Genomic DNA, 21,429 nt, shown 5'->3' on the forward strand with positions numbered 1-21,429 from the left:
GAGTTTTAATTTATGAAATGCTAACGTGTTTCTAAAATATCGATTTCTATGAATGCTTGCACCAGGAAACACAGGGCTTTGTCAACACTGGCCCATTATGACTGGGTGACTATTTCCTCCCACTGTGACTTCATGACAAAGGTCTCAAAGTAAGAGTGTCTGAAGTTTCTCCTTTAGAATTTGCAGTATAGTATAGTATTCATAATTTCCACAAACTGCTAGATTTTCACAAATATTTTTAATTTACTCATTTGTTTAAAGAATTGAAGACATTTGTTTATTTGTTTTTTGTGGATGTGAGAGAGGGAGAGGGAATGGATCATACCACAGTGTACACACGGAGGTCAGAAGACAACTTACAGGGATCAGGCTTCCTAGTTCTTTTGTGGTGTGTGGATGAGTCAAATGTAAAGCAGTCAAATATGAGCTTATAGGTCCCAGGGACCAAACTCAGGTCAGCTCATCAGGCTTGGCAGCAAGTGCCTTTATCACTGTCATCTCAGGGGTCCCTCAGTGTTTTGATGTTGTCAGTTGAATTTGGTATGAAAAAAGTCATTAAGCTACCTTTTTCCATTAATCTTGTTTATTTATCACTACTGAGAAACTATGATTTAACATCTATCTTGGCATCCATATATTTTCCAAAAGTATGTAATTAAAAATCAAGAGTCTATGTAGATATTGAATCTTCATCATTTCAAAAACTGTGTGTTGATACTGGCTTGACAACAGATTGAAAATTTCATAATACGTTATTGACATACATTTTGTGGCTTGTGAGTGAATCGAATGTAAACAATGTGATTGTGAATAGTTCCATCTACTATCAATATTCAAAACGATCCTTTGAGTTTTCTCTGGTAGTATTACTAAGTTGCCATCCTTTGATTTTGGGAAGGGGATTTGAGAATTGTCTATAAATGACTTACCACATTATTTTAATCCTCTTCATAAACCTTTTGAGACATTGTATTTCACAGTCCGAGGCTGTCATATATTTACATGGTCACACAGCAGTATCAGGGATAGATGTTTGTTGAATGAAACAGTCATTACCACACAATATTACATGACTACCTGAAAAAACATCATGGCATTGAATTCAAACCACATTTAATGGGTTCATGAAGCTCTAAGGTTGAGCCAACTTGAGTTGGTTTCTGTTGGTCTAAACTGGTGTATACAAAGTATCATGGACTCCTATCTCAGCTTAGGCAGTTTGGTACCCTAACTAAACTGCAGCTCATGGTCAGCTTCCCTCACACTATCCTGCACATATTTTCATCACTTCATGGAAATGCAGGCCTGAACAAATAAACAATAGTGTGGATTGTTCAGCCTCCAGATGTGTCAATAGCCTGTTGGTTCAAAAAGAAGCTGTGTGGGCAAGTCAAAAGTTAAAGCAACAGGGTATTGTAAAATTACATGCAATGGACATTGATTAAAAAGGATGCAACAGATTTGTAGCCTTTAGTGTGATCATTATTCTGTACAGACAGCAGAACAAATCACTTACAGAATGACAACCAGAGTACTGTACTGGTGACCAGCAGTTATAGCCACACCATTTGTTTTGTTAACCTGGATGAATCAGGTCATCATACTGGACTCTTATTTTTTTATATATACTTCCCAAGATGTATAAGCCTTTTGTTCTATAAAACCAAGATTTAATGTGTAAAATTCTATACATAATCTGTATGAGGAACTTTAGAGACAAGTTCATTGTCTTATCCTCAGTGCCAAATTTGCTAATGTAAATGGCCAAAACTAGCTGGCTAATTTTAACCATAAATCTGTTAATGTTTTATAATCACATTCAAACTAGTAAGTTTCTAGTCTGGATTTGATTATAAAACAAAGGGCTGGAGTTTAATTTCCCCCTTAGGTCTTGAGTGTGGGATTATAACTGAAGTATCTTTTGAACTGTGCAATGTGTCAGTATAATGTCAAACATTATGACATGTCCTATGTGAGTTACCAAAGACCATTGATGTGTGCCTTAATAATTCATTGTGATGAATTCATTATGACGAATTATTATTCTCAAATTGGCCAGAGGACTTTGTCAAATTTTCAAACTTCTGATTGAAATGAGTATAAATTTAGAGCAGATATTAAAATTTCTTCTAAATAAAGCATAGAGATAAATGGGGCTGGAAAGATGGCTTAGTTGTTAAGAGCACTTGTTACTCTTCAAGAGAACCTGGGTTTGAAACCCAGAACCCACATAAAATCTCACAACTGTTTGTAACTCTAGTTCCAGGGGATCCAATGCCACCTTCTGGCTTTCTTCAGTACCAGGCATGCAGGTGATATACACACACACACACACACACACACACACACACACACACACACACACAGGCAAAACACTCATACACATAAAATTTTAAAATAAAAATAAATTTTAAAAAAGAGTAAAGCTAATGCAGGATTGATCTGTACTTATGTAATACATGACAGAGTACTGCATTGCCTGGCTATAAAGATAACAACTAGGTAAGAATGTTCTAAATGTAAAGTATTTTATAAACTTCATAAGGAAAATAGTTTCTGAAGATTATTTTCTTATCTAGAGCAACTTTTTTCCCTTTTATTTATTCTTCTCTCATACAATTTACCTGACTGCAGCCTCCCCTCCTATCCCCTCCCACCCCCTCCCACCTTCCCTCTCCCCCATATCCACTCCTCCTGCATTTCGTTCAGAAAACAGCAGCCCAACAATATCTACCAAACACGGCATAACAAGATGTAATAAGAATAGGCAAATACCCTCATATCAAGGCTGGTTGAGGCAACCCAGGAGGAGGAAATGGATCCTAAGAGCAGGCAAAAGAGTCAGAAACACCCTCACTCCCACTGCTAGAAGTCCCACAAAACCCCAAGCTAAATGATCTTTTTATTCTAGTCACTTGGCTACCCCAGAACTCCCACACTTAGATTACTAAAATACATCGAGAAACATCTGATTTATAGCTTGATTTGGCATATAGAATGTTCTCTTTCAGACATACAGAAAGAACTTGCCATGTGATAAATGTTTACCCTTGGTGTATCTCTAGAAGGCAATTATTTGGGACTGATAATTTACTTGTCCTTGCCATTTCAGAGTCACCATGCGGACAGAGCCAAGAAACTTCACCCAGATCAAGGTGGCCCACATTCAAGAATGCCGGTTGGTTTTCGGAAAGATTTGGCTGATGTGGAGAGACCAAAGAGCAAGCATGAGCCACTGCAGTAGCAGGCACCGATGTGACTTCAGGTCAGTTCAATGTACGGTAGTGTTTCAACTACCTCTCTGACAAGGGTACAGTGCACAATTTCTTGCTTCCATATTGTTTGGAATACAGAGCATATGTGTAGAAGTCAGAGGTCAGTGTTGGGAATCTTCCTTGGGGCTCTTCACCTTTCCTTTTTTGAGACATAGCTTGCGAATGAGTGTTTTGCCTGTGTTTATATCTATGTACTACATGCATGCAGTACCCTGGAAGGCTACAAGAAGAAGTCAGATCTTGAAAGATTGGAAATGCAGAGGATAATAATTACCCTGTGGGTACTTAGAGAACCTGAGTCCTCTGTGAGAGCAACACTCAAGTACTCAACCACTGAAAAAAAATCTTTGAAGCTCTCCACTTTATTTTTTTATTTTTTTAATGCCGAATGCCATTTATTGAAGGAGGGAGGAGGTCTTAAATACAGGCTTACAGCACAATGGGACAACTCCAGAGGCCAGAAGTTCGCTACCAATGTTTTACAATCTTGCATCTAAGCTGTTAACGCCCATTATGCAGGATACACAGACAAGGAACTTCCGTTAAGCATTCAGAATGGTGGAACCCAGCAGGGAATTAGCATAGGGAGGATATCAAGGTCAAGGTCAGCAAGCAAGGCAACAGTTACCCAAAAAAGGGGCCAGAGCCCTACAGGTCCCCCTTTTACTAAAAAATGAGCTTCTGACTTAGGTTGCATGGGACGTCAGCAGGTCACCTTACCCATCATGGAGATGCCTGCCCAGGCCACACAGGTGCTCTGTCTTAGGTTGGTGAGTGCCCCCCAGATATTACCTGTCTCTGAATACTCATTATCACACAGGCTCAATCCTGTGTGAGCTGCAGAGTTAACTGCTGCCAAAGATCTCAAAGTGGCGCTGGGCTTGCAATCTGTGTGTTCAACACATAAAAGACCAACAGAAGTCCTAACCCACCCATAGCCAGTAGGCTAAAGGCAACTGAGCCATTCCCTTCCTTAATGAGCCTTACTGCAAATTGGAGTCCTTGTAAGATGGTATTCCACTTTATTTTTTGAGGCAGGGTCTCTCACTAAACCTGGAGCTCATCAATTCAGCCAGGCTGACAGGCTAGCAAGGGACCTTCCTGTCTCTGCCTCCTCCAGCTCTGGAGTTCCTCATGCGGGTCAGTGTTCTTGCCTCTCTATGTAGGTGCCAGGAGTCTAAACTCAGGACCTCGTGCCTCACAGAAGACATTCTTCTGACTCGGCCCTGGCCCTAATCATAATATTTTTATATTTATACTAGATGAATAAGAAAGTTTTAATGGATTTAAAGAGGTTATGATAACTGAGTTTTAACCAGCCCTCAGACCTTATCACAGAGAAGTTTCTTTATTCAGTGGATAATGGTTAACACAGAAACTCATAGTCCAAGTGCAGAGAATAAGTGATTGATAAGTGATTAGCCACAAATGGGATATCTATATCATGTATCCCTACAAAAGAAGCTCAGGGATCATCATGGGAGATGGAGTGTGAGGATGGTAAGACCCAGAGGTTGGGGAGGATCAGAGCTAAACTGTCTTCTGGACATGACAGCATTACTGTGCAAATAAACCCACAGTGGTTGTTGTTGCCTGTACATGCCAGCACAAGACCAAGCTAAGCATCACTTTAGTGGAGTGGGAAGAGGTTCATCGAGCCTTGGACAGATGATAACTTCTGGAGGAGGAAGAGTTAATTTTCTTTACGGGTGTGGCTCCTGGCAGGTCAACCACACTCCAGTGTGTGACTCCACACCCAGGACTGTATGCACAGCACAAATTGGAGTCAATGGATTACTATGCAAATAAATTTAAAAACAGAAAAAACAGGAGGACACCAGTTTGGGGTGAGTAAGGAGGTAGATTTAGGTAGAGATGATCTGTGAAGAATTAAGGGAAAGAATTGTGGGTGAATGTGGTAAAAATATGTAATATAAAATTCATAAAGAATTAATAAAAATATTAAAAAGTACAAGCTAATCAAATGCGGACTTGAATTCTGGTGGTTTAGTTTGTAGAGAAGGTGCTGTGGCATTTTCCATCTCTACTGAAGACAAAACAAGTTCAAATGAACTTGCAGGGGACTGATTAGAATCAATTAAGCTACCAGACTAACTTCCATATGGTGGGAATCTGGCATTCCCTTGCAAGAGAAATGAGGATTTTTCTCTTTTTTGGCAATATTTTAGACACACCAAATCAGCTCAATTCCTGTGACACTTATCTTCAAAACTTCACATTTGGTTTGTAGGAAAATTGAAATTAATTATTCTTAAGCATATGGTTTGTTCCCTCCCCCTCTCCTTATTTGATTTTGTAGTGCATATGATTTTTTTTTTCTCCAAGGACATATAAAAGTCAAAATACTAGATCTAGAGTCTCTGAAGTGCTTCTGCTCCCAACCCTGTCTGTACAATCTGAGTTCTTTCAAGTAGTTAGCTTACTAGCTTCTGACACTTCTATAAAAATATCCCATAGAGCTTTTCTTATTACGTTTTCATTGACTCTCTCCGAGTGATAAAATGAAATTCTGTAAAGGGCTTTGAAAACCATGCATATTGCAATTCCTCCACATTTCAAACACTAATCAAGTGTGACTATAAAAGAACCAACCACTGCAGTGAAAATTGCCGGAGCGGGTTGAGACTCAAGCCATTATTAATTCATTGGAAACTATTTTTTCTTTAAGATTATGGATCCTACAAAGTACCAGATAACACAATTCCTGAGATCAAAGTTTTTTGTTTCAATCACAGGGAACTTGGGTATCTAATCTTCCCAGCGTGTGCATTTCTAGGATAGTACAGCGGCTGCCCCAGCTGTGCCCTGAGTGAATAATGCAGAGTATTTCATAGACCAGGGAAGCACCCAATCTTACACAGTACCCATAATGGATGGCTTTAAGGACAAAAGGAGCCTCGGATTAAAATAATAGGTCTAGACTATTGAGACTTCTTAGCTTCCTACAAGAGAGTAAAGTGAAATTTCCCTTTGTAGGTTAATTTCAACATGTATCAGCTTGAAAATTACCCACTATGAGTGTCCACAGAGTATTTTTATTTGCTTTCCCATCTTCAAAGACAATCAGGTTAGAATCTTCAGTATGAGCTATCATGGCCTGACAGTCCTATACATAAAAATAAAGGAGCAAAGTAGAGCAGAAAGAAAATTTTGCCAACTTTGTTTTATTTCATGTAGTATATAGAGCTTTATTTAAAAAAAAATAAACTGGTGAATTTGACTCGCACTCACTATGCTTGGTATGGAATGCTTTTTTTTTTTGAATATCCAGTAGCCTCCTCTTGAGTTCAAGAGGAGCAAATGAAACCCTTCCTAAGCTGTTTTCCCAACTCCTTTTTCTTTGAGACAGGATCTTGCTATATAGCCCAGGCTGGCTTTGAACTTACAAAAACCTTTTGCCTCACCACTCCAGTCCTAGAACTATAAATATGAACTACCACAGTGACTTCTTCCCCCAAATACCTAGATATTTGTTAATAAATTCCTAGCTTCTTTTGTGTGTGAATGTGGTAGCTGTTGAACTGTTTAGCATATCTCAGGTGAAAAATTACAAGTCATCATTAGGACAGAGGTGCTACTTTTCTGATTTTGTGTCTCCAGAATACCCAGCTTTGTTCATCAGATGTAGGAGATGGAACCTTTACTGATACATATCTGATGATAAAAGTGTAGAAAATTATTGAGCTAGTCAGTCATTGTAAATAGAGAGATTTTGCTAAGAAGCCAAACAGAAACTAGGCAATGGCAATGGGATCTACCATAGTCAGATTCAGAGAAACTAACTCTGAACAGTATTGCCAGCCCCATTTCTTTTCTCTAAGACACTGCTGAAGGCATTTCACTGACCCCATAGATGACCTTCCATGGGCCCTTAATTTGCTCTAATAGCTTGATGATTCTCACGTCATCTTTTAGTAACATCATCATTAACTCTGCATGTTTTGTCTATAAATAAGAGCACAGCTCTCTGAAAGTGCCATATGTATGTGGTATGAGGGTAAAGTTCAGACCTCTGCAGTCTTAGTGATGACTGCTCGTTTTAAAAACTTGCTCCTCCACTTGCTCATAGTGTGCCATGAGCAATTTGTTAAATTCTCTGTATTTGTCAAATTGGATCCATAAGAGCGCTACACCATAGGCTGAAAGTTAATTTAACACATAGTAGACTCCAACTATGTCTTGAGGTTGTGGCTCTTGTGGGCATTGAGGCTTAGTTTGCATTTTTTTTTTCCTTTGAGAATTGTGCCATCTTGGGATTTTTATAGCTATGGACAAGGGAGGGGATGAGAATCCCTCCTTGGCTAAGTCACTAGTTCCTGAGTCTAAAAAGCATTGCTACCATGGCATTGCCTGGGTGATCTGATCCCAGTGTTGTCCTCTTCCTCCTTGGCAATGATGAGTAAACAAGAGTACAGTGCCCCGCTGTTCAATCAGCTCAAGAGCTATTTAAAGTAGCTGACAGGTGTTAAGCGGAAATATTTGCATTAAGCAGGGTTTTTTTTTTTTTTTTTACACCCAGATCCCTGGGTTGATTTGCACAATGCAAGTTGATTGGGAAGTGATCTCAGGAAAAATACCCCAGGCGGGGGACTCAAAACAGGCTTGGGCAGAGGGAGAAGATGAGTTCTGATACAATCATACAATCACTAAAAGGCTTCAGGGAATGTCTCAGGGAGCTCGGGAATGGGCGTGACTCTTTGAAGGTGCCCTGAGTTGGGGCAGTCATCTGTCCTTCCTGTACCCACCAGTCATTGCATGCAGCTGTCCCTGCCACTGGCTGTGACTATGGATAAGGAGGCTTCTTTGGGCCCAAAGCAAAGTCATTCAGGATAAGAGAATTAATATTTATCTGGGAGAAAGGACTTATTATGTGCATTACTCGTTAATTACTATGATTGCTTCTGGTGAATTCCCTGGATAAACAGGGATCTACTTCCCCCTTCCTCCTTATGTGTCCCTCTGGGAGCTGAAATCTTTGTCAGAATACATAGGTGTTACCTGTTAAATAAATGTTATACTTTCTCGATTCATGATCTCTAATGGATTTTTTTCCTTTTTATTCCTCAGCTATGTTCCTTGTATTATCCCAAATGTTTAGACAAAATCTGCCATCACTTGCCCTTTATAAATTAGACTAGTTGAACCAGTGAGAGGAGTACTAAGCCAGAAAACAAAATCTGAGTGCTTTGCTTTCTCGTCTAAGCCTCTCCCAAACCTAAATGAATAGCTTGTATATGTGGTAGTTCCTGTCTCTGAGTTTCACTTTCTTCGTCAACCTAGAAGGCAACCTTCATTCCTGTCAGTTCTGAGATATTCTGATGCAATGCCCCCTCCTGATAGAACGTTGAGGTGGTTGGTCCTAAAGAGTCCCATATCTGAGGAAGACTCATTTAGGTTGTTCCTTACATCTAGTTCTCACTTTCGTGGGTGAAAAAAAAAATGATGCCCTATGGGAAAGTTTTCCTCCAAAGCCAAGGTGGAACCGAAAGAATAGACAGGACAAGAAAAAATCTAAAGCAGTGTTTTTATGGAGTTTAGTTTGACCTAAATGTGCAGCCTAAACTAAGTTTCCCTTGTATGATGAGAAATAGGGCATAAATGAGTTCCTCATAAGGATTATTTTAAGGGCTGGGTAAAGTAGGGGTTCTATATTTAAAACCTTGATTGACCACTTGGTTATACTATGTCTGAAGGTGTTACTTCAGCTATTACCATCATGAAACATATTTTTTATACTTAGTTATTTGTTTTACATCCTGACCACAGTTTCCCCCCTCCTTTTCTCCCAGTCCCTCCCTCACCTCCCCTCTGCCCTTCCATCCACTCCTCCTGTGATGAAATGTATTTTTGTTTTTTAATTCTAATAAAAGATCAGCTCTGTGATTCAGTGCTGCTCAAGAGTGTTCTAAGCTCAGTAAGAGTGTTTAATCCCCAAACTATAAAACCTATCATTTAAAATATTAGATCATTTAAAACTGGCAAACAACATCTAGTTCCTCTTATTGCTGGGTTGTATGCTAAATACAATTCTATTTTTACTTGTTTAAAGTCTTATAGACATGATCATAGGTACAGTGTGGTATTTCAGTACAGGCACACACATAGTGATTAAACCAGAATAACTAGCCTTTGCTACCTTATCCTTTTTATGCTTTAAGCCTTCAACCTCTTCACGTCATATTCTACATAAACTATTATAAAAGATTGGCATTTCACTTTATGCTTAATCTTAAAGGAAAGTTATCATCAAAATGCAAACAAAACCACAATATTGTCAAAACTCCCCCCATAGTTCTGAGAAATGATCTTTTACTTTGAAAGCATAAACATGGTAGAGTGTTGTAAGATTCTTCACTTGGTGATTGTTTGAATTCCAATTTAAATGTTTATGGGTGTGCCAGGAGGAAAAGCAGAGTCATTTCATCCTTTGACAAATTCTGAGATATCATTTGCTATTAGCAGTTGGTGAGCACTGACCACCTTGCCCCTCTTCCCGCCTAGAGATGAATTTATTTTCTGCAGGGCTTGCTCTTTGTAGAGAGTTTCACTCGTCTGCCCTCACCAATGGGGATTTCTCATCAGCAGACTGGTAATTACCAGAGCAGCACCATGTACTGTATGGGTAAGAAACAACAGCTTTCTAGGCAAAGCAATGTTTTTCTTTCACTTTCACTTTACCTCCTCCTTCGCCCATGTCTGCACAAGACCAAGAACTACTAACAAAATAGTCCTCATAATAGTGGAGTATTGTGGAAAGCGAGCAGGCTTTGCAAACAGAGTAGAACTCTACCTGAAAGAATGCCATGTCTTCACCTCTAATATCTAAATTTACATATAAATGCCCATATCACATGAATACTCTTATGCACAAAGGAAGTCACTTACATGAACATTGAAATATAGATGCAGGGCATCTATTCTGGAAAGCACAATTGGCAAACTATGGCCTGTGGGTGAGATCTATCCTAATGCCTGTTTCTGTGTAGCTCAGGAATTAACAAATGTTTGTTCTCACTTCTAAGACCTTAAAAATGAAAGCCAAGATAGAATTTTCTGGCATGGTAAAAAATAAAATGAAATTGAAATTTTAATGCCTATAAGTAAAATTGTATTAAAACATAGCCACATTGGTACGTTTATATGTGGTCTATGGCAGCTTTGGTGTTATATGAGCAAAGCCAAGTAGCTGTGACAGATATTTACTATCTGACATTATAGAGAAAAGATTACCTAATCTGTGTAGTTGATTTTTTTTAAACTCTTTTTAATCTTCACTCATTGGGAGCCTGCCACCTAGCTCCCAAATAATCACACAAAGACTTATTCTTTCTTACATGAATGCCTGCCCTTAGGTTGACTTGTTTTTAGCCAGCTTTTCTTAACCCAACTTATCCCATCTACCTTCTGCCTCTGTGCTTCCAGCCTTTTCTATTCTGTATACCTTTCTTTACTTCTTGTTCCATGGCTGGCTGTGTAGCTGGGTGGCTGACGCTAGATGTCCTCCTTTCATTCTCCTGTTTCTCCTCCCTCTTCTCTTCTTCTCCTTCTACTTATTCTCTCTGCCTGCCAGCCCCACCTATCCTTTTCCTGCCTCGCTATTGGCCGTTCAGCTCTTTATTAGACCATCAGGTGTTTTATACAGGCAAAGTAACACAGCTTCACAGAGTTACACAAGTGCAACATAAAAGAATGCAACACATATTTGCATCATTAAACAGACGTTCCACAGCATAAATGAATGTAACACATCTTCAACTAATATGCCACAACATTTTCCCCTTTTCGTCTAAATAAAAATGAAAGGTTTTAACTTTAACATAGTAAAACTTTATACAACAAAAACAGTTACCAATTAAGAATTACATTTACAATATTCAATCCATTTATATTTAGCAAATTCATGGAAAATACTCCATTATCTATCCTATCTTAGTGAATCCAAAGTTTTATACATAATTTACTTTCTATCATAGCTAAGGAAAAATTAACTCTATTTAGTCTTTAACTCCATCAAAGACTCCAGGAGGATGTAATATTACTTAATAACAGGGACATCTGGCTGCCTGAACATTCACCCAAAGTTCCTCTGCAACATTGGGGTATTCATTTTCAGCCTATAGGCCTAGAGTTTCTGGGAGACTCTTCTATGAAACAGGAAATTTGAAGGACTGTCCCACCTTGTACTGACAAAGTTCATCAGTCACATTCCTCTGTGTCCTACAAAATATCAGGCAGACTCTTCTGTGGTACAAGAATATGAAAGAACTGTCCTGCCTTGTCTTGGCAAAGTTCAACAGTCTATTCCTTGTGTCCTGCTTGTGCAGTCTGTATAGCATACTGTCAAGCAGTCCAGGCAAGAGCAGTTTCTTGCCCAAATGGCTGGCTTTGCTACAATGAAAGTAAACTCCATTTGTAGTTTCTTCAATGCCCATCATCCTTTAATGAGGGAAATTGATGCTGCCAGGAGCAGATGTGCATCACAGTCATGAACATGTTAGGTTATTAAACATCTTAAGTGCCATATTCTGTAGGTCTTTGAAGTGTTTGAAAACCATCTATCTATCTAAAATATACCTTGTTTAACCTTGAAAACATACCTAATGTGACTCTAAATTTGACTATTACAGATTAACTACTAACCTCATTTCTTAATTATACATTGCATTTTTAAGTGTGTTTCATAAACACAATACCCCAAACAAGAGTAGAAATACATATACAGTGTGACAAAAATAACTTTAAATTTGTATCAATATACCAAAATCCATGCTAATGCAAAACACCTGAGACTAATAGTTGTCTTTTTATTCTATGTTCCTATGTTCCCCTTAAGGATAACAAATATCCATAACCCACCAAATAACCAAAGACCATCAACTCCATCTCTTGGGAATTTGGGCGTCATGTTCTCCAGACTGCTTCCTGTTGTCTGTGGGCAAAGGCAACTTTAAGGGTCACTAAGAAAACTGAGATAATAGCCAGGTCCTGGGAAGACCAGCTACAACCATTGTTGATATAGATCACCTGTCAAGATTCAGTAGATCTTCCCTAATCAAACCTGATCCACATCAATCCTAAAAGAATCCACAGCCTCTTGTCTCCTGTAGGAACAAAAGCAAAACCTCTTCTCCAAAGCAATGCATTTTTAGAGTTTCATTTTAAACTTAAGGCATTCTTAAAATATCTAGGTTGGTTTATTTCATCAGTCCCTCTTTTAATTACAGGTCTTTTAGCAGCAATCACAAAATTCAAAATCAACACAATACTATAGAGGATTCGAACTCCCTGAGTATTTCCCACCATTACATGGCATTTTTTATATTACTTTTCTTCTCTTTTTAAAGACTTTGCCTTATTATTTTTAAACTATTTATTTCTTACTATGACTGTCTATAACATTTTTCTTTCTTTCTTAAGCCTATGTACATTATAAAACACACTGGAACCTATTTAGAGTTTTTTCCATCTGGACCTCTTTTACTGCATATCTTTTAGCCTTTTTTGACCATGTGAGCAAATTTTAAACTGCTAAGCTACAGCTGAGTCCTTCACACAGCTCTATCAGCTGACTCTGCCCCCTTCTGCGATTGTGAAAGCCGAGGTCTAAAGCTTTCAGCCTGGTTGGAGGTACATTTGACCAGGAACTGCAGTCAACCCCCTGTGCTCTAGAATGCTGATGTTTGTGCTACAGAAGGTGTTTTTGACTTTTTTTTTTTCTACTTCATGTATGAGCTGCTCAAGGGCTTGCAGTAAAGCAGAAACTTTTAATGGAGCTGTGTCTGGTTTTCATTTATTTATTTATTTATTTATTTATTTATTTATTTATTTAGCTTTCTTAGGCCCTATGGAAGTTTGAACCTCACAATGGTACACCAAAATATTGTTGGTTATTTTTTTTAACTCTTTACTTTTTGGGGGGCCCACCACTAAGCTCCCAAATAATCACACAAAGACTTACTTTTTCTTATGAATGTCTGGCCTTAACTTGGTTTGTTTCTAGCCAGCTTTTTTTTTTTAACTTAAATTATCCAATCTACCTTTTGCCTCTGTGCTTTTATCTTTTATCTTATATCTATTCTATATTTTTTACTTCTTACTCTGTGGCTTGCTGTGTAGCTGTGTGGCTGGTCCCTGGTGACCCCTTTACTTCTCCTCTTGTTCTTGCTCCTCTGTCTTCTCTTCCTAGATTTTTCCTCCTAGTTTTTTCTCTCTGTCTGCCAGCCCTGCCTATCCCTCTCCTACCTAGCTATTGGCCATTCAGCTCTTTATTAGACCAATCAGGTGTTTTATACAAGCAAAGTGACACCACTTCACAGAGTTAAACAAATGTAAAGTAAAGGAATGCAACTCATATTTGCATCATTAAACAAATGTTCCACAGCATAAACAAATGTAAAATATCTTCAACTAATATTCTATAACTTATCTGTGCAGTAGAAAAAGAATTATTGGTTCTTGGTTATATCAATAATCCACTGAAACACATTTTTTCTGGTGATTCTTTTGTAGGAGATGTTTAGGAACCACATTTTAAACAGAGACACAGAAGAAAAACTGAGAAAAGTAGTTTCCTTATTCTCATTCATTTATCATACCTACAGTATCAGCAAATTCTATTGGTCTTATCTTTAGTCTCTGGAATATCACTACTTCTCTTCTATAGCTGTTGTTATCATGTTAGTCCAAATATCTGCTATTATCAATCATTGTTTCAGGACTTTTTTCCTTCTGAAATAGTGTCTTACTAGATTGTCCAGGCTGGCCTTGAACTCATAATCCTTCAGTCTGTGTCTACTGAGGGCTGGAATTGAAGGCATATCAATTGGTGGTCCACACGGACCACTGTGATTCTTGAATAGGCTAACTAACTCATATTCTTCTACCATTTTTCCATGATGCTTATTCTCAAACCAATAGGCAGGTGTAAGGTGCCGAACGCTATGCCAATCCCAGAAACCCTGTCCAGAATATCCCACAATGATGTCCCATTTTACTCCTCTCCATGTTCAAGCTCCATTGAATTCCTGTTTCTCAAAGACTCAAGAGGAATTCCAGTCATATTCTTTGTTCCAGAGATTACCATGGCCCTCCCTGTTACCTCCTATAGACCAGCCTTGAGCTATTTTGGTGGTCTCTTCTATACCACCTTGCCTGAAATGATAACCTCTTAGCTGACACTGCTTCTTTCTTTCGGATAAAATAACATATGCTTTCCTTTTAAATTTTGATTATTAGCTACCTGCACCACAGATGAGTACCATGATTACAGGGATTTTTTTTATACAATTCCACTTTGTTCTAATTTTAGACACTAAGAAACTACTGGGTGTGTGATGAACTCTTGATAAATATTTCTTGAATAAAGAAATGACCTACAGATGGCTGTTCCATACTTCATAGACAATGTGTGGCACCTCTCAAACATTTCCTCTAGGTAAAAACATCCTCCAAGAGCGTAAACATAAGCCTTATCTCTGAAAAATAATGGATGATGAATTAATCACCACAAATGAGAGAGATGCAGCAGCTATTTACATGTCATTTGGTACTTGGTTTTTCAGCCCATAGTTAAATTTCAAAATGGGCCAAAGAAAGGAGAGCAAAAAAATTGGCACATAATTGAAAATAGGGATGAAAATCCAGTTGAAAATGTTCAGGAGGGATTCCATAGAAGACTCAGAGAGACTGAAGCCGTGATGAGACTCCTCCCTAAAAGATGCTCACTGACAATTTGGCTGCTCAGCTTCAGACTTGGTGTTAGGACGTTGTCTCTCAGTTCTCAAGGAAAGTGGGGTGTATATAGTCTTGATTTAAATGACTGCTTTAGGAAATTTCAGTTTTATAAAAGAATGTGAATCAGTTTTAGATATATTTGAGCCTGATTTCTGTAAAATATGAAAAAATGGAGATTTTCCTTCATTTTAATCTTCTTGTTCAAAGAGTTGCTTGTCCAACTTTCTGGCTTTATCTTTATTTTTTTAGCTGGAATGGCAGGTTAGTTTTGGAGATGTGTATTCCTTCTAGTGAAGGTCATTTGCTTAGTTTATGCCTTTTAGAAAGAAAAATGTCTGTTCAAATGATGAATGATTTGTTTTACCCTCCAAGGAACTTCCTTTGTATGAGTCCAAATTCCTCAGTTCATTTCATCAGCTAAACAATTGGCTCAGCGGATCTTCAATTCAATGTAAAAACAATCCCCTCTGCATTAATAAGAATTTTTATTTCTAAAAGAATGGGTGATAAATGCCTCAAAGTAAATGTTTTCATATCAATTTGCATTCTAATGCCTAAGTAATTTTCAGAAAACAAAATGGTTCCTGTACACTTTCAGATTTCTGGAAAGTGAGAGTGTGATAGGAACAGACTTCTGTTCAATGTGAACTCATCTCTGTCCACTAGAGTTCTCACCAGAGTGGTGAGCCGGGGCAAGAATGAATGAGATCAGGCTGTCTGAAGTGACCTAGCAAGTCCCTTTGAAATGAACCTGACTTACAGTCATTATTTCAGTTTGAGATAATGTAATTATTCTAATAGCCTCACCCCCCACTTTTCTGCTTTACGATGTACTACCTTAAATCAGTTTATTGACAGGGGAGAGTGAGACAAATCCCTGTCAAGACGATAGACTGAATTCCCCCACCACAGACTTGTGATCATTTTATGTGACGATAGGACTGTAATAGCGGATAATATTTCTATTGCATTTTATGTTTTACAAAGCCCTTGAGACACATTATTTCATTTGATATTTCTCAACTCTATGTCTCAGCAATTATCATCAAAAATCATTCACTGATAAGGAAATAGAATATAAAGTTTTGTCAAGACATGCAGCCCGTAGTTGTATTCTCAGAGCTCAGGCTTAACTCTTCAGTCTCCATCCTTTCTGTAGTATAATTATTTAATTTTACTTTTTCTCCACCACCATGAAAAGAAACACTAGGAGGGAGAAATAATGTTGCTAACCCTTTTTTGAGATAATGTCTGAAAGGTAGTAAGTGATGGGAGTGGACATTAAATCTGGGCATACAGGCTAAAAACTTTAATGCATATTCTACAGGGGGTGATATGTTGCTATTCGTGATATGAGAAAGATCAAAGAGTCTAAAGGCTGCTCATGGGGACTACAGTTGATGAGGAAGAGAGGGAATAATACCCAAGAGAATATGGGACATTGGCACATTCTGCATCAGGACACTTACTATCGCATCCACCAGTCCATGCCAGCACTGAATGGAGATATTAACCAAAGGAAACACTTTTGAACCATTATGGGAAGTAACATGATGTGTAGAGAAATTGTATAACTTTCTAATTTGAAATCCTGTTTCTCTCCCAATCAAACTGCAAACTCCTTAGAGGTCAGGAAACTGTAGGTTTTGTCTTTCTGTTCCACTCACATTATAAACATTGGTAACAACCGATGAGACAGTTTTAGGTTCTTGATAGTCGCTCATTTAATTTTTGTTAAGAATCCTGTACAATTGTATTATTGTATCTCACTCCCTCTTGTTTTTACAGATGAAGAAATGATCCCATAAATTAGGAAATGACAGAAAGGGACTCTAAGAACGGGAAGAAGGAAAGGAGTGGGAGGAGGGGAAAAAGAGGGGGAGTTTGAGAGAGAGAGAGAAGGGAAGGAACAAAAGGAGGAAATAGGAAGACAAAGGAGGTGAGGAGGGAGAAGAGACACCACAGGATAATGACCACTCAGGAGCAAAAGCCTACTTAGGGTTCTGTCCAGATCTAGCGATTAATTTAAGATTGTACCTACAATCTGGGCACAAGCAAGCCGGAGGAATTTGGGATTTGGGTAACTCTTGACCATTTTAGTGCAGCACTCCCTACTTCCTGTTTTTTGGTTTTGTCTGTTTTTGTTTGGTTGGTTGTTTGTTTGGCTAGTCATCCTATCTCTCACATTTAACACGGCATTAGTGGGAAGGAATGACATATCTTGTCTGAGAACAGACAGTTCTCTCTCTCTCTCTCTGCTTTTCTTTGGAGTTTGGTAGGATGTTGTGCCAACCTGGGCTTGTTTACATGTGAATTGGAGCATTAGGTCGTCTGGCTGTTCCTTGAGAACTGTAGTATTTGTTTCAGTTTAAGGTCTGCAGGTGCCCCTTTACTCTTTGAATGACACTCTGCTTGTGTTCTGTCCTGTAGGGTGAGTTCCACAGTCAAAGAAGACTGGATCTAGAATCCCGTGTCTAGTTGTCCAGGCCATAACTTTACTATGGCCTTAGTTTCCCACTTTATGTTGTCCTAAAATAGATGTGTTATGATGCTGAAAAAAATTGTATGCGAAACCATGTTTTTCAACTGCAAGCACATTACGAATCTGCAGTATTGTATTCTGTATCATAAACCTCGACTTTGTTCTTGAATAATTTACATGTTTTCTATTTATTTTACTTTGTGGTTCTTCTTGCTTTGCCCCACCTCCACCCATTATTTCTCAAAAGAAATAGGTATGCAGGGATCCTATAAATAGTATTTGCAAGCAGGCTGCCTCCTGATAGATTCCTCTTACTTTTTTCTTCACTTATAGAACTCTTCAAAACTGAAAAACATCAAAAGTAACAAGACATGATGGAAGCCACTGGGAGAGTGAACATAAATGTTGCAATGGAAAAGGAAACGTAGCCTTCTAGCTGAAAAACAACAATTCCCCAACGGACTCTAGAAGCATCTGGACTGGCCACTGCAAAGACAAAAACAACCTTAGAAGTTTTAACACATAAAGCTCAAAGGGAGACCCATGATATGGAATTGAAATTTTCTGTTTCCTAAAACCCACACGTGCTGTCTCCTTTTTGTTTAAGACATATTTATTTAATGTGAATATTTTTATGTCTCTTACTTTTGCTATCAGTAATTAACAATTGGAAATAATTTTACACTTCAATTATTAAGCAAAATCCTATTTTACAAGTCTAAACTCTCACTGAATTTTCACCTTTTTTTCTAGCGATTTTCTTCCCATTTTTCTAGTGTTATCATCATTTCTACTAAGACTCAAGGAAAATTAATTACATCTGAGAATGACTTAGAGTGCCCAAGTTTCTTCTCGGGTTCCCTGGGAACTGCGAAATGAGTTTGACCTCACATTTTCAATTTGTTTTATAAATACACTGTAAATAAATGTCAGATCTCAGCAGCCAAAGCCATCATGAATCACAGAACCTTTTCTGACCTCCTCCTTCTACTTCTAAAAGGAAGAGTCCCTGACTGAAGTATCACCCAGGTTCTAGTAATCTACCTTGTATTTTATGAACTATATTCTTGACAATGCTTTAAATGGATGCTTATTAAGATTGTAGCAAACCATTTAGTTAACCATAATATTTGATGGGAAGAAAAAGGCAATATAATTGTAATGAGCCATATAAATATAGTTGACAGAAGCCAAAATGATTCTTAATGAATAAATAATAGAATAGTACTTATAGTTATATGTCTGTAAGAATTAAGGGCAAACACATTTTTATAAGTTTTCTTATTATGTATTAAACATACAGGAATAATATTACTTTGTCTCTAACAACACAAAGAGATTGAGAATTTTTCTAGTTAGGTTACAGAGAGAATAGTGAGAAGTCTTAGGTTTTGTTCATAGGTCAGACTTTTTGCAGAACTTGATTCTGGTCTCATAATTAATTTATAAGTTGGGAGAACTTAACTTGATGATTTAGTACTTAAGAGTCTCTAAAAATAATAAATCATGAGGTAATTTTCATTATATAAATAATCGAAGCTAGAGATCTTTCATACAATGTTTATATTTTGATTTCTTATCTCCTCTTTTTTCTCTTTAAGTAATAACAAATGCTGGTTTCAGTGCTTTGAAGATTGCTTAATGATTTAATAATAATAATAATGTTATAATATCGTGTGTTGTCTGCAATTTCTAAAATTTTAGGAGATTGTTTAACTTTTACCTGTTTTTTCCAGTTTATACCTGTTTGAGCAGGAAAATTATAAAGTTTATGTCTCTTCATTTTAGTATTTGAAAATCATAGAGAATCACACAGTCTGGGAAAGCTATACTATGGGTGATCTGGGACCAATAAAATTTGTCATTTTTCAGGTAACATTGAGCACTGAATATTTTGTTTGATATATGAGCACAATTGAACTTGTACTTTTTGTAAGTCCATGTGTTTGACTAAAATAAGAAAATGAACTCTCTTCCTTTGGTTGTGAATCATCGAGGGCTTTCCACTGGAAATCATGTCTAACATTTCTAACTTAATGTAAGTCCCTCTGCAAACTCTGCTTCTAGTTGTTCTGATATCAAAAATGTAATAAACTTTATGACCTGTCCATGACCTTGAAAAGTTGGAAATAAAATTTCTGTTTTTTAACTTGTACGTGTTTCTGGCCATGATTAACTGTGAAACAACTTACCTTCTCCAACAATTAAGCAAAAATATTCTTTAACTAGAACTGAAACCAGTTTTTCACCACTGAGGGGGCTGCCTGTTTTAAAGAAGTCGGGAAGAAAGAGTTCCCCCTACATTCCTACCCACTGTGGGTTTGCAATGTTGGGCCCAGTCGTGATGACCTAATTTCACAGCATAGTCATGTTGCAAAAATAGGTGTCAGAGCTCCTAGTTACTAATCCTACTAGTTAAAAAGCTGCCTTCCCTAATATTGAATCATTTTCAATATTGAAATTTGAAATGTTTGAGGGATGGTGTCTCAGTTAGGGCTACTACTGCTCTGATAAAACACCATGACTAAAAGCAACTTGAAGAGGAAAGCGTTTATTTCACTCACAGCTCCATATAACAGTTTATCATCAAAAGCAGCGAGGGCAGAAACTCAGGCAGGGCAGGAACCTGGAAGCAGGAGCTGATACAGAGGCCACGGAGGGGTGCTGCTTACTGACTTGCTCCCCGTGGCTTGCTCACCTTGCTTTCTTAGAGAACCCAGGACCACCAGCCCAAGGGAGGCATCACTCATAATGGGCTACCCTCTACCCTATCAGTCGGTAATTAAGAAAATGCCTTACAAATGGATCCTACGGGAGCATTTTCTCTCAATTGAGGTTCCCTACTTTCAAATGACTCTGACTTGTCTCAAGTTGACATAAAACTAGACAGAACAGATGGCACCTAAGAAGGCTAGTGTTGAGTAGCCAGGACAGATGGCACCTGGGAAGGTTAGTGTTGAGTAGCCAGGACAGATGGCACCTGGGAAGGTTAGTCTTGACTTGTCCACTTGACATGATCTAGAATCACCTGGGAGACAAGCCGCTGGTAACACCTGTGAGGGATTGTTTAGACCAGGTTAGCCTCTGAGCAAGCCTGTGAGGGATTGTGTTGATTGGGTTGATGGAGGTGAGAATGACCACCTTAAAGGGAGGCAATAACATCCCCTGAGCTTGGATGCAAATAAGGAGGGAGCTAGCCGAGCACCAGCATGCAACTCCTGCTGCTTCCTGACTGCAGGTGCAGTGGGACCAAGAGCCTCACTGCTCCAACGCTGCACCCCACAACTTCCCTGACTTCAGGAACTACACCTGGAACCTGTGCCCAAATAAACCCATCCTTCCTTACACTGATTTTTTTAAGGGAGGTTTTTTTTTTGTTTTTTTGTTTTTCATAGCAACAGAAAAAATACCTAAGACAGAAAGGAACTATGAAGGTGAAAAAAAAAAAAAAAAAAAAAAAAGAAAAGAAATTTCTTTGAAACAGACTGGCTAGATTCTCACAACAAGACTTTACTGTAAAAATTGTTTTAAGCTGAAAGTCAACATTTAATGTGTCTTTTGGGTTGTTACATCACAGTGTAGTGAAGTGGCTGCTAAATTGGAGAGAATGTATGAATTTGTGGGAAGAAAGACCTGGAACTAGACTATACATGGACCTTGATAATTTAGAATACTAAAATTGGAATCCAAGAGATTGAATATATTTTTTAAAGTTTTACCATCAAAATATTTGTAGGATTTTTACCACTTTCTGCTTCCACTTCTGTTATCATTATTCAAATGTCAACCGACTCCTTTGGTCTATTTTGATAACCCTGCAATATCCTCCCCATTCTTGTTCTTGATACAGATCAAGCTGTTCCACTGCAGTATTCGGAACAGGCATATCACACCATGTGTCACACAAGCTTCCCACTT

General features: G+C 38.1%; 1 protein-coding gene across 1 annotated transcript in view; it reads left to right on the forward strand.

The window, feature by feature from the left end:
* Positions 1 to 19,600, forward strand: part of Themis (thymocyte selection associated) — a 187,622-nt gene extending 168,022 nt beyond the window's left edge. The window contains exons 5-6 of the mRNA XM_052750638.1: positions 3,113 to 3,265; positions 17,845 to 19,600. Of these exons, the coding sequence (XP_052606598.1) occupies positions 3,113 to 3,244 (132 nt within the window). The 3' untranslated portion in view covers positions 3,245 to 3,265; positions 17,845 to 19,600. The remainder of the gene's footprint in view (positions 1 to 3,112; positions 3,266 to 17,844) is intronic.
* The last annotated feature ends 1,829 nt before the right edge of the window (positions 19,601 to 21,429 follow it).

The sequence above is a fragment of the Peromyscus californicus genome, unplaced genomic scaffold (genome assembly GCF_007827085.1).
Source record: "Peromyscus californicus insignis strain IS unplaced genomic scaffold, ASM782708v3 Scaffold_22__1_contigs__length_63687245, whole genome shotgun sequence".
In the NCBI taxonomy this organism is placed as follows: domain Eukaryota; kingdom Metazoa; phylum Chordata; class Mammalia; order Rodentia; family Cricetidae; genus Peromyscus; species Peromyscus californicus.